This window comes from Miscanthus floridulus, chromosome 7 (genome assembly GCF_019320115.1).
Source record: "Miscanthus floridulus cultivar M001 chromosome 7, ASM1932011v1, whole genome shotgun sequence".
Lineage (NCBI taxonomy): Eukaryota > Viridiplantae > Streptophyta > Magnoliopsida > Poales > Poaceae > Miscanthus > Miscanthus floridulus.
In genome coordinates this window covers 108,969,877-108,981,522 of record NC_089586.1, presented here as the reverse complement: position 1 = coordinate 108,981,522, position 11,646 = coordinate 108,969,877, and the positions used below count along the sequence as shown (strand labels likewise).

The following is an 11,646-nucleotide window of genomic DNA, read 5'->3' as shown; positions in this document are numbered from 1 at the left end:
ATCTACGAATTGGGTGTCAAATGTAGAGGAACGTGCGAAAGATTAGGGATGGATGCGGATGTCCAGATATCCAAAATATTCGATATCCGTATCTGTTTTAGTGTAAATATAATATCTGTACCCGTATTCGATTTAAATATAGATGTTAAATTAATGTACCCGTATTCGTTTTTAAAGATTATCTTCAGTCCGATTCCATGTCCATATTCAAAGAAAATGTGGAATATTCGATATCATCTGTATCCGCGAGTTATAAATTATTCTGAAAACCATCTAAATCTTATAATTATGACTAATTAACTATGTAAATAACAATCATTCTAATATAACATATGATATGTATCATTATTTAAATGTCATCTATGGCTAATGTAATTTTAATATTATAAACAATATAAATCTTAAGTTTAATCAATTTTAATATGGTTAATCATATTAATTAGTATTTTATTGGGAAAATTTGCTGTGGCACACTCCACTTTTATTTTATTTTAAATCTTAAGTTTAATCAATTTTAATATGCATCATTATTTAAATATCCATAAAAAGAGAAGTTTAACCAACAATTTATTACATCTCTAGTGTATGAATTTATTATGACTGTTCGTTCTTGCACGAATGTTGGCTCCTGACCAGAGAAATAACCAACAATACAAGTATAATTCAAATTCCTACACTTGATAGTAGTAGGCACTTTTATTTTAATTTCTTTCTGCAATGAAGCATGGAAGAAGATATACGTCTAAACAAGTGAAGAAGCGATACATAAGACCGCCCTCCAAGGAGAGGGATTTCTAGAAATTCCATTGCACGTGGTTTTCCTGAGTTTCTGCAATGACATTTCTTCTACCTCCTCCTAGCTTGCCATATATCCGGACTAATTACAAGAGATGTGAAGGTTGTTGTTCTCATTGAGCTTGAAGGGTTGTAGTTTAGGAGATCTGAATGCATGCATCATTAAACTTTCGCTGCTTCCGCTGGTACACCAGCCCTCTCAGCAACAATCTGTTCATAGAGATCCCTAATCTTGAGCCCAATGATGGTCTGGAAGAGACCTGTTCCGTTGTTGCTTCCTGGGAAGTCTGCATGCTTTAGCATTTGCTGTGTCACCTCTCCGTAGAACTTGGTTGAGAGGTTGCTTAGATGGCTCTCCACGTAGATGAGCTCATCTAGTTTGTCAAATTGCCCATCCATCTCCAAAACAGATACCTGAACACATCAAGCAAATGCTGACTCTGTAAACCTAGCTTTGGGTCAGCCAAGCAAATTCTTCTTCACTAGTTTAAAAGAGGTAATTTAGACTACCAGCTCGGTTGCTATCAGTGTCAATTTAGTTTCCAATTCGAAGTAACAGAACTAACTTTTGCATGAGGGGCTGAAGAGGACAAATAAATAGAGATGGATTACCTCGTTTCTAAAGTAAGTGTCTGGGCCATAGGCAAATTTGATGCCGGGGTAAGAGCATGTGAGCTTTCTTCCACAAGGCACCCAGCTGATGCTCGATCCTTCATCAAAGAGATAAACTGGGTTGAAGTGCTTCACCCCTTCTTTCATGATGAGCTTAACACGCAGCACCTTTCCCTCATTGTCACCGGGAATCAACTGGGTCGGCAGAACTTCAATCACAGCATCAGCATACTGCTTCTGCGGATCTGTCACACCAAGTGGCAAGTAGTAAGCTCTAACATGTCTTCATTTGTTGACTACATATTTGATTAATTGATTGATGTGGCATTTTTCTGTATATATATGCTAGGTTTATTCAGAAACAATCTATGCCGATTATATATAACATAGTTGGAAGAATGCCGTACCAATATAAGCATCAAAATCTGGTTTCCTGGCCTCGATACTGGCCTGGATGCTTTCAAGGCTGTGCCCACGCTCTGCCATGTCCCGCTGCCAAAGTAGTACCGGTAATATTTTAGAGGATAGCAGCAGAAAGATCTTCTTTACTGACTCATGAGAAACAAGAAACATAAAAGTATTTCTGTTCAGCTGACCTGAATTTTCCATGCAAACTTAACTTCATCACTGATGTCCAAGTAGATACTGAAATCTAAGAGGTCCCTCACACGCTGATCGAACCTGGTTTAAGCATATAACTAGTTGTCATGGTTTGTATGTAAAACAATATTTGCTCTGTTCGCTTGGCTGATAAGTCATGGCTGAAAGTACTGTTGGCTGATTTGTTGTGAGAGAAAAATATTATTCGTTGACTGAAAAAATACAGCTTATAAGCCAAGCGAACATGGCGAACTTGTTATTTCCAGTTGTTAGATTTTGTGTGGGGATCGAAAGCTTATTGTAGCCATTATTACCTGACAACTAATCACTCAAATACAGTGTTTTTTCTCTCATAACAAATCAGCGAACAATACTTTTCAGCCTGTCTTTTCAGCGAAGCAAACAGGGCCAGTGAAGAAACAAAACAACATACACAATATTCTATGACAGAATTGACCGGGGTATATGTAGTAGCATAAGTGGAGCATGGGCATAGGGACGTGAGCTTACATTGGGTGCAGACCTTCAATGACAAAAATCTTTGGTGGTGTGATAAGCTCGGGAGGGTCGAGGAGGCCAGTGACATGGTTGTAGATTGGCTTCTCGACTGCCTGGCCATCTTTGATCGCCTTCACCTGCTCATACATGAGATCAAAGTTGTTGGCCCTTGGGTCGAGGGCGGTCACACCATACTCCTTCCTGCCGTTTCTGTCCAGGGAATGGTAGTCGTCGAGGCATATCACTGTGGTAGTGTCACTGATGAGCGTGTTGGAGTCCGGGTTCCCGCCCTTGGGTGGCACTGCGGCGCCACCAAAGACGCTGGTGAGCCGGCGCATGAAGGTGCTCTTGCCGCACCCGGAGTCTGCCGCCAGGCCAATCACCACCGGCTTGTCGACGGAGCATGAGACCTGGAAGCAGGTCCTTGCCCCTCCGTGCCTTCTGCCGCCGCCGCTCCTCCTGTTGCTGGTGAAGAAAATGACTTGCCTCTGTCTGAAGCCTGCGTTCGAGACGGTCGTGCATGGGGAGTGCAGGGAGGTGGTGGTAGTGTGCGCGCTGCAGATCGCCATCTCTGCGTGCGTGCGTGCGTGCCGGTGTTTGGTTCTTGGCTAAGCTTGTCTTCTTCCCTCCAAGAGTCCAAGCCGGGGAGTGGGACTTGAAGAGAAGAAGATAGGCAGAACTGGATGGTGGATGTGGAGCTACAAGCCTACAAGAACATAAGGACGAAGTGAGGATGGCAATTATGTGGTGTCCCTATTTTTCACATTCTTTTTTTTTCCTGATAATATATCAAGGGCAGCTTATACTGAGCTGAAAATGAGTTATTTCTTTCTTTGTATTTTGTCAGTATTGAGTTCTTCCTTTCATTCATTCATTCGCGGCGAGTGTATTTTGTCAGTATTGAGTTCTTCCTTTCATTCATTTGCCTTTCATTCATTCATTCGCAGCGAGTGTATTTTGTCGCTATTGAGTTCCTCCTTTCATTCATACGCAGCGAGTGTATGTTGTCAGTATTCCTCCTCTGGACACTAAATTTTCTTATTGAGAAAAGGCTTTAATATTTTCATGACCATTCTTCCTGGTGATGCTTCTAACATGCCATGGCTAGGTTTAAAGTTTAATAGCGAGTTATATGCAGAAAATATTTTGCTTATTGCTTGTCTCTGCTAAATGCAACGTACAGTACAGTACGTATTTGAGATTCCCGTACTTCTGTATTTTTGTGCCCTGGACATGTGTTTTTTTTTTCCATCCCATTGCTGATTAGTTGATGCCTGACTAGTGATGGCCACGGACGCTTGTGGGAAAGCCGGGAAGCTTGGTTGAGGTTTCATGAATTTAGATGTGGTTTCTCCACGTGGCGGCGCAAGGGTGGCTGGTTGCAGATGAGGGAATGATGGGTGGCTGGAGGATGTTGCTGATGATTGCCCCGTAACATGCTGTGCACCATTGTACGTCACTCGACGGCCAGGACTTTGGCAGCGTCCACATCACCTGACGTCCCAGACCTGTGAGAGAATTTCTTTTTCTTTTCTTTTTTCTTTTCCTTCTTTCGAATATGCTATGCCACCCCCAAAGCATGTGTGTCGTATATGCATCGAGGGAATTGCATTAAATCGATTCATGTGCCTCTACAGGCTCCTATAAATGACATTCGTTTGGATAAATGATCCGAAACAATATTTGCTACATTGTCAGTTCGTCACATAACACCCTCCATATATAAAAGAAGTAACATGATCGTGTCTCCACTGTGGACAGGGATGCTGATTGTGTTGCAACAGTTTCATCCATGCTGACTGGCACAAACTGTGAAGCCAGAATATTACAAGGGGAGTCACACTATACTCCTTGCTGATGATATCAAATAAACCAGAGTCAGAAACTTTGAGGAGCATGAATCTCCAAGAAAGACGCAGGAGATTCGTTCAACGTCACAGAACACACAAATGAGATCCCAGGAGGCCAGGATGGTGGCTCTTGTTTCAGGTACCAGCAGACCAATCTATCTGCGCAGCCTTGGTAGCAAACAGAAGTGCACACAAAGCGCCATTTGTATATGGGCAAAGAATCGGGGTTTAAAACAGATTAGTCCAGAAAGACAGCTACAAATAATCGTATATACCCTCCACCATACAAATTTTAAACGTAAAAATATACATTGTCGTAACATACAATGACTGACATGTACTTACTTATGTGTATGCACAAAACCACAGAGCAACCAGATGGTTGACTATTGCAAGTACTTCCATAGCCTACTTGTGCCCTCTGAAGTACATGTATACTTTCTGCATGCACCAAACGAAATAAGATCAAACCAGTGTTGGTATCACACAAACCAAGTTCTTCAAAACATGTTGACAATTTAAACAAAAAGGCAACATCGTTCACAATGACTGACTCCTGATGTGACATCCTTGCCCAACCTACCTTTATTTTTTTACGACGAATGCGTGTGTTCAATTATGTACATTTGTACAGACCTTTATTAAAACAAGACAAATAAACATAGAAACTGCAAAGATAAGGACTAGAAATAGACACACTGATACGGAAACACAAAGCTGTTATTGGAACTTATGAACCATCCAAAAAATTGCAAATGCAATTTAAAAAAAAAAACTCACAAATTCATAGATTTAGAAAATTTTAACTGTATTGGACCCTAATTTTCTAATTTTAAGAGAACTTCATTTTTTTGAGAATTATGCGTAGATTTGGATAGCTAGAAGCCTGGAGATAACTGTAGTCACGGATAATAAAAAAAGATACTTATTCTATAGAAGATTATCAGGTAACAGCAAGATATTTGGAAGGCAATAAGTGTTTAAAATTTAAACATTTCCAGTTGTTCCATCCGTAACTATATTAATCCCAAATGGGCATAACAAGAAACAGAACACATACAAATCACTGTAAATGGTCACCAGTGAATATACCATGTACCCACTGTTCGCCTAAACGGTTGTTTAGGCCGTTTAAACACCGTGTAAATGCTACACGGTGGTGCACCGTTTCCGTTTAATCACCCGTTTACCCCGTTTAATTGGCCGTTTAGCCCGTTTAATGGGACGTTTTGCCCGAATAATGGCTAAACGGTAGGTGACCGATTGTTTACCGTTTAGCGTTTAGGACATAAAGGATTTTCCTAATACCATGAAAATTCAGAAATAAAAGGAAAATGCATAGGAGGGAAGGGATATAATAAAATGGCAAACATGAACAATGGATAGGCTACATACCTGGAGAACCCATATGCTCACAAGTGTCTCCAAGCAAAACAAGGCAAATCCGACAAAGTAAAAGATCTGAAGGGGAAGAATGATTTACATGTCAGATTCTTGTACTTTTTACCTTCTAAAATTGTAATGAAAATCCTTTGCAGACTAAGAGCATAAAGCTCCTTGAAGAAAACAAGTACAGTTGCTCGTTTTTATAGCTACGAGGTGAAAAAGGATTAAAGAAACGTCTCTAGATGTACTCACCCCAACTATTGCATGATCAGAAAAGGTGTCAATTGCAGCCAGTATACCCCTGATGACAAACAAAGTATATTTCTCTTAAGAGCAAGATAGACAAACCAAAAACCTTAGACAGATAATCCATCTGAATAGTAAGCATTAAGAAAGGTAAATAAAGATTAAGCAGATAATAGACATCGCCCTGTTTGGCAGTTGGGACAGTTTAACCCTCAGCTTTTTCACAGACTAAGGAGAAGCTATGCCAAGTGGCAGGATTTGTAGCAGCTTACCAATAAACAGAACCAAGAATGAACTGAATAAGATGAAATTGCTTTTGACAAAAAAAATTCCAAAAAACTAAATTTCGTAAAATCACAAGCTGTGCCAAATAGGGCCTCAAAGTAGAGTGAAATGAAGCTCAAAACTTAATAGCACAGCTGTCTAGGTGCTGCTAATTGGTACTCCCTCCGTTCCAAATTATAAGTCGCTTTGATTTTTTGGATACATCCATTTTGTTATGCATCTAGATATAATATTATGCCTAGATACATAGCAAAATGGATGAACCAAAGAAGTCAAAGTGACTTATAATTTGGAACGGAGGGAGTATTATGTACGAGTGAGCATACACAAATACTGTGGTGATTATATACAGGGGATGGTGGATGATGAAATTTCTTTACTCAAAAAATGTGCAATGCAATCTGTAAGGAAGCTTACGTTAATGATTTTCCGCGGAATACAACTGGAGGAGCAATGGCAGCAAATATGCAAAAAGCAATGTGGAGCTGTGCACAACCAAAGATACACAAAGTAACTAAACCAGGTTTATAGCATAAATAGCATTTCAATGTCAAGAATGCGGAAGTCATGTCTTGATCTAGAAATTACCAGGTAACAAAGGAAAAACCATCCAAAGCTGAAAGCACTGTCAGTTCTGTTAAACAAGTTGGCAGAGAATTAGTACAAAACCGCTGGTAGTGCCAGAGAACATAAAGCAAAGGTCTATCAAGTCATTTAAAGCTAAATACATCTGGCAAAACATGTATCCTACTTGACTTCAGTTGGATCAGAATATCAATAATGTAATGTTCTATCGCCTAACTAAAATGTTATGCATGCTCAGCTGAGAGGAAATGAAATACATAAAGTTAGCATTATGAACTAGTGTATATTAATCAGTATTTATGGCACGAAGCATCAAGCAATAGCCATATACCTCATTGCTCGGTATAGAGGTCTATACCACATCAAGTAGGACAAAGGGATGCCAAGCATACCATAGATGGTAGCCAGGAAAAATAGTTTGGAATCTGCAAGCATAAAAATATTCAAGATTTAGAGATCTGATGAGCTAAATTCATAACAGTGCAATAAAATGAGCACTTGCCTGTACTTAAACTACAGGTCAAGTACAATCTAGTAAATGCGGAGGTGAGAGGAGAAACAGCAGGTACGAAGGGTACAAACTAGCTACAATGAATGAAATACTGAGCTTACCTCCCCCTCTGATCCAACAGACTATGACAGCAATAAAATTCCAGAAGAGACAAAGCACAATACCTGTACATCATTGCAATAAACAAAAATCCTCCATGAGATGGTAAGTACAACTGTACAACAATGCAAACTCCTGAAAACACTAAGCGCGCGTTTAGTTCGCGAAAAGTGCGAAATTCGGCTACTGTAGCAATTTCGTTTTTATTTGGCAATTAGTGTTCAATCATGGACTAATTAGGCTCAAAACGTTCGTCTCGTAATTTCCAACCAAACTGTGCAATTAGTTTTTATTTTCGTCTACATTTAATGCTCCATGCACGTACCGTAAGATTCGATGTGACGGGTACTGTAGCACTTTTTGGAAAAACTTTTCGCGAACTAAACAAGGGCTAAATATAGAAATCCAACTATTCAGGAATGCATGTATACCAAGCCAGCTCGCAAACGCAAGATACTGCAACTTCTGAGCGTTTGCCGGTATCTCATTGGCAATATCATGGTGGATGATTGGGAAGAAAGGCGGCCAGTTCTTGTCCTCCATGGGCACCCCAGCTACAACATCAGGATACAATAAGCCAATAATACAAGACTCCATATTCATTGTTCCATGATAACATGAAAGACAACCATTTAGATAAGTTCAATTTGCATAGAATGCGGAAGCATACCGCTCTTGAGAGCTTCCTCCCTTCTCCTGATATCCTTGACCCCCAAAAATTCCACCAAAGAATAGAATATTCAGTCAACATCCATGGCATGAATTAATTAATAGCGAGAATCCAAGGGAACAGCAAAGCAAGCACGCATACCGACTCTCGCCTCCTGAGATCTGACTCCCACTGAGACAGCTCCTTCGCCTTGCCCTTCGAATCCTTCATCACAAAACAGAGCCACATTACCAATTTACCACGCACGCTCCGTCGCTCCCTCGATCACTAAGCAAGCAACGAGGTAGTAAAGATAAGGAACAGGAGCCTCGCTTACGTTCATGGTGTCGAGGGGGATGTCGACGGTCGCATCGCCCCTTCCGCCGCCGCCGAACCCCGCGGGCTCCGCCGGCCGGAACCCGTACTGCGACTTGACGCCTCCGCCACGCGCTCCTCCGCCTCCATTCTGCACAGCACCAAATCAGCACCTCATTAGCACGCTCCAGAAACCTAACGCCCCCGGAGCCAAGTGAGTTCTCTCTCATCCGAGATCTGCCGGCTCCCTAGAGCCAAATCCACGCAGAATGTGTGTATTGGTTGGTTGATTGGTTGGGGGGACTGGAGGAGGACTGAGGAGAGAGAGCAGAGCAGAGAAGAAGGCGGTCAGGGGTTACCGAGAAGGGGTTCTCGTCGGCGCCCTCGTCGAAGGGGTTGGGATCGTGGTGCATGCTCGCTGCCGTGGACAGCTCGGCCTCGGCTTCTGGCGGAGCAGCGAACTGATCGGTGCTCGGTGGTCGTTGGCGCGGGGAGACCTGGAGAGGGAAGCGGTGGGAGGAGTGGGCGTGTCGGGCGTGGTGGAGTGGACTGACTACCCAAGTCGCTTCCGGTTCAAGTTGGTCTCATCTCTTTTCTCTGCTTTTTTTTCTTCGGTTAGTTCTCAGACTTCGCGCTGGCAGGCGGGGGAGGCCCCGAGAACCGGACAGGACACCTCACCGTCATTTCCGTAGTTTTCAAATAGATTTATTATAATATAAATATAAAAATATTTTGTAATTAAATTAGTGATACTTGTCACATAACATAAATATTAGTAGTTTTTAAAGTCAAATTTAGTATTATTTATTTGATTCCCCATGACATAATTTTTTTTGAAAGGAAGAGAGTAAATGAGTAATTTGAAATTAGTGGCGGATCCAAGAGTTTCCTTGACCTGGATAAGTACAATAGTGGGTCTTGTTCAATTGTCAGTTTTCTCTGCCTGGCTGAGCTGTGCAAGTATGCTTCCACTCAGAAAGGAGCTCTTGCAGCGCCCTACTAGGAATTCTAGCAAATACCGCTAAAAATAGCTCCAACATTCTTTCTAAACTCATTCGTGAAGCTATTTTAGCTACGGTAGCAAAAAAAGAGAGTCCATCAGTCTCTGTATCTTGTTTTCCTTTTTCTCTACTCGGTATGCCAACAAACTCATTGTCCATATTTTTCGAGTCGCTCGTGCTCTCTATCTTATCGAGTCGTGCGCCTCTCTCGCGCGCTCATTCCCTCTCCCGCGCCTGCGTGCGTCCCTCGCCGAACCCTGCCAGGGTCTTCTTCCTTGCAGTAGCACATATGCTAGGGCTAGAGCCTAGGGGACTGACGGTGCTGGCCAAGGGACGGGCCTTGCTGGCAGTAGCGTGTTGGCCAGCAGACCGGCCTCAATGCATGTTGGTTGGGCGGCGTAGTGGTGGAACCAAGGGGGCCAGCAGGGGCCGTGCCACCTGACAAAATACGTCCAGCAGCCTACCAAGGAATATGTCCACGATAGTAGATAAATCGGTAGAGGTGCACGTGTGTCGGTGTTTCGAGTTATCACCGACGAGTAAATTTCTAGTATTGCGTATCTGGCTCGGATGATGTGCTTAGAGGACACAAGGTTTATATTGGTTCAGACAGAAAGTCCCTACGTCCAGTTCATCGCTGCTGCTCGTATTACTAGCACTGAAAGTTTATAGTATGTGTTACAAACGGGCGAGAGAGGGAAATAATCCCAAGTCTCTGGTGGGAGAAGTGAGTGGGTGCTGAGAGCTATCACTACTCAGCCGTGTGTTCGTGTCGTGTTCTTGTGCGGATCTCGATCGGATCAGATCTCGATAGGTCGATCTCCTTCATGGGGCGCCCTGCTTTCCCTTTTATATGTCAAGGGAAAACACGGGTTACAGCGGAGGAAAATGAGAAGAACGAGAGAGAGGAAGGCTTCTAAGATCGTCGGGTCCTTCTTCTTCTTCACGCGGATCCCGTCGATCCTGTAGACGTCAACAGGGACGGCTCCACGTCGCGGCCCTGTTCGTCACTAACGTCATGTGTAGGCGTCGTCTGCCGGTCATGGCGTTCCATTCCGTCCCAGCGGACGTCGTGATGAACTGACGCGCCTGTCAGCGTTCGTACGATGGTTAGGCAGAACAGCACCGGCACGACCGACACTGTTCTTGATGTGAACCCTCAGGTATGGCCCGTCATGGCCACGGGTTACATCGAAGCGTGCCAGTCCTTTCCCTGGTGTCAGAGTTTTAACCCAGACCCATATGCTTGGACCTGGAGTGGTTGACGACGGTATGGGTCCCCAAAAACCACGTCCTTAGGGTCGGACGAGACGGAGCCCGCCCCCATAGGGTCGGGCGAAGCATAGCCCACGACCTTAGGTGAGACCCCTACGGCCTTGGGATCGGGCGAGATGGAGCCCGCACCTAAGGGGTCGGGCGAGGCGGAGCCTGCACACCTGGGGATCGGTTGGAGCTGTAGTCGCGCTCTTAACTGCTCGGATGAATCAATATTGATGACCATTAGCTCCTTCTCTTCGGGTACCATAGTATTGGGCCCCGACAGTAGCCCCCGAGCCTACGGAGGAGTAGAATACTCCTTCAGAGGCTTTTCTGAACGGGAGGACTCTTAGGGCCTCGGCCTTCTTTTGTCACCCACGGCGTGTCCTGGGGACGGCGATTCTCTTTCGTCGTAATCGGACCCCTCGGGGGTATAGTCGTGAGATTTGGTAGGTCAAAAAAGATCTTTCCTGATTCTAACTCCTATGGGGGTTTGTCATTCTGCGACCGCACGTTCGGTCTTCTTGCGAGTCCAACTTTCCTCAAGCCCCTGCCCATAGCAGGGGTCCAGTCGAGGGTCGACTCATCTTTGTGATCGTCTTCCCTCAAGCGTTTCTGATAAAAACAGAAGGGCTGAGTCGTACCATGATTTTCCTCTATGGACGAATCACGGTGCTCGGTGAGCTGTTAACGGGCTAGTCCGAGTGGGGCCCCAGCATACCGTTCACGGGGGTCCGGCTTGGACCAGCTGGTGTCCGACTCCAGATTCTCAGTGGTCAATCCATATAGTTCTCGGGTCTGTTCGACCGGTCCCAAGGGCTCTCTGCCTTTCTTCAAGGAAAAACCATGGATCGTATCTGGCCGAGACTCGAACGTGGGTCGAGATGCCTGTGGCGCTCGTGCGCCTAGGTACTGGCCACTAGCAGGCCCATCCCCTTCCACCCCTCGCTCTAAAGG

General features: G+C 44.0%; 2 protein-coding genes across 5 annotated transcripts; both read right to left on the bottom strand.

The window, feature by feature from the left end:
- Positions 1-659: 659 nt before the first annotated feature.
- Positions 660-3,205, bottom strand: LOC136464207 (phosphoribulokinase, chloroplastic-like). The gene is made up of 5 exons (XM_066463167.1): positions 2,518-3,205; positions 2,004-2,088; positions 1,815-1,899; positions 1,408-1,652; positions 660-1,209 (listed from the first exon to the last, which is right to left on the bottom strand). The coding sequence occupies exons 1-5, from the start codon at positions 3,072-3,074 to the stop codon at positions 958-960; spliced, it is 1,224 nt and encodes a 407-aa protein (XP_066319264.1). The 5' UTR covers positions 3,075-3,205; the 3' UTR covers positions 660-957.
- A 998-nt stretch (positions 3,206-4,203) lies between these two features.
- On the bottom strand, positions 4,204-8,997 carry LOC136464206 (secretory carrier-associated membrane protein 5). 4 transcript variants are annotated; one of them, XR_010761160.1, is made up of 13 exons: positions 8,791-8,997; positions 8,454-8,582; positions 8,279-8,341; positions 8,138-8,171; positions 7,899-8,021; positions 7,470-7,532; positions 7,189-7,282; positions 6,861-6,906; positions 6,690-6,757; positions 5,994-6,042; positions 5,751-5,816; positions 4,701-4,796; positions 4,204-4,359 (listed from the first exon to the last, which is right to left on the bottom strand). XR_010761160.1 is itself a non-coding variant. In XM_066463166.1 (12 exons), the coding sequence occupies exons 1-12, from the start codon at positions 8,842-8,844 to the stop codon at positions 4,764-4,766; spliced, it is 822 nt and encodes a 273-aa protein (XP_066319263.1). In that variant the 5' UTR covers positions 8,845-8,997; the 3' UTR covers positions 4,529-4,763. The 4 variants fall into 4 exon arrangements, 1 of the variants encoding a protein (XP_066319263.1); XR_010761158.1 differs by lacking the exon at positions 4,204-4,359 and adding an exon at positions 4,366-4,523; XR_010761159.1 differs by lacking the exon at positions 4,204-4,359 and adding an exon at positions 4,379-4,514.
- Between the last annotated feature and the right edge of the window lie 2,649 nt (positions 8,998-11,646).

Bases quoted from the DNA above. Each gene is read 5' to 3' on its own strand.
- LOC136464207 (XM_066463167.1), bottom strand. From the start codon at position 3,074: ATGGCGATCTGCAGCGCGCACACTACCACCACCTCCCTGCACTCCCCA. The intron at 2,089-2,517 runs GTAAGCTCACGT...TGCTTAAACCAG, and splicing joins ATTGAAGGTCTGCACCCAAT to GTTCGATCAGCGTGTGAGGG. The intron at 1,210-1,407 runs GTAATCCATCTC...TGATGTGTTCAG, and splicing joins ACACTTACTTTAGAAACGAG to GTATCTGTTTTGGAGATGGA.
- LOC136464206 (XM_066463166.1), bottom strand. From the start codon at position 8,844: ATGCACCACGATCCCAACCCCTTCGACGAGGGCGCCGACGAGAACCCC. The intron at 8,022-8,137 runs GTATGCTTCCGC...CTGATGTTGTAG, and splicing joins GGAGGAAGCTCTCAAGAGCG to CTGGGGTGCCCATGGAGGAC. The intron at 7,533-7,898 runs GTATACATGCAT...AATGATGTACAG, and splicing joins TGCGTTTGCGAGCTGGCTTG to GTATTGTGCTTTGTCTCTTC.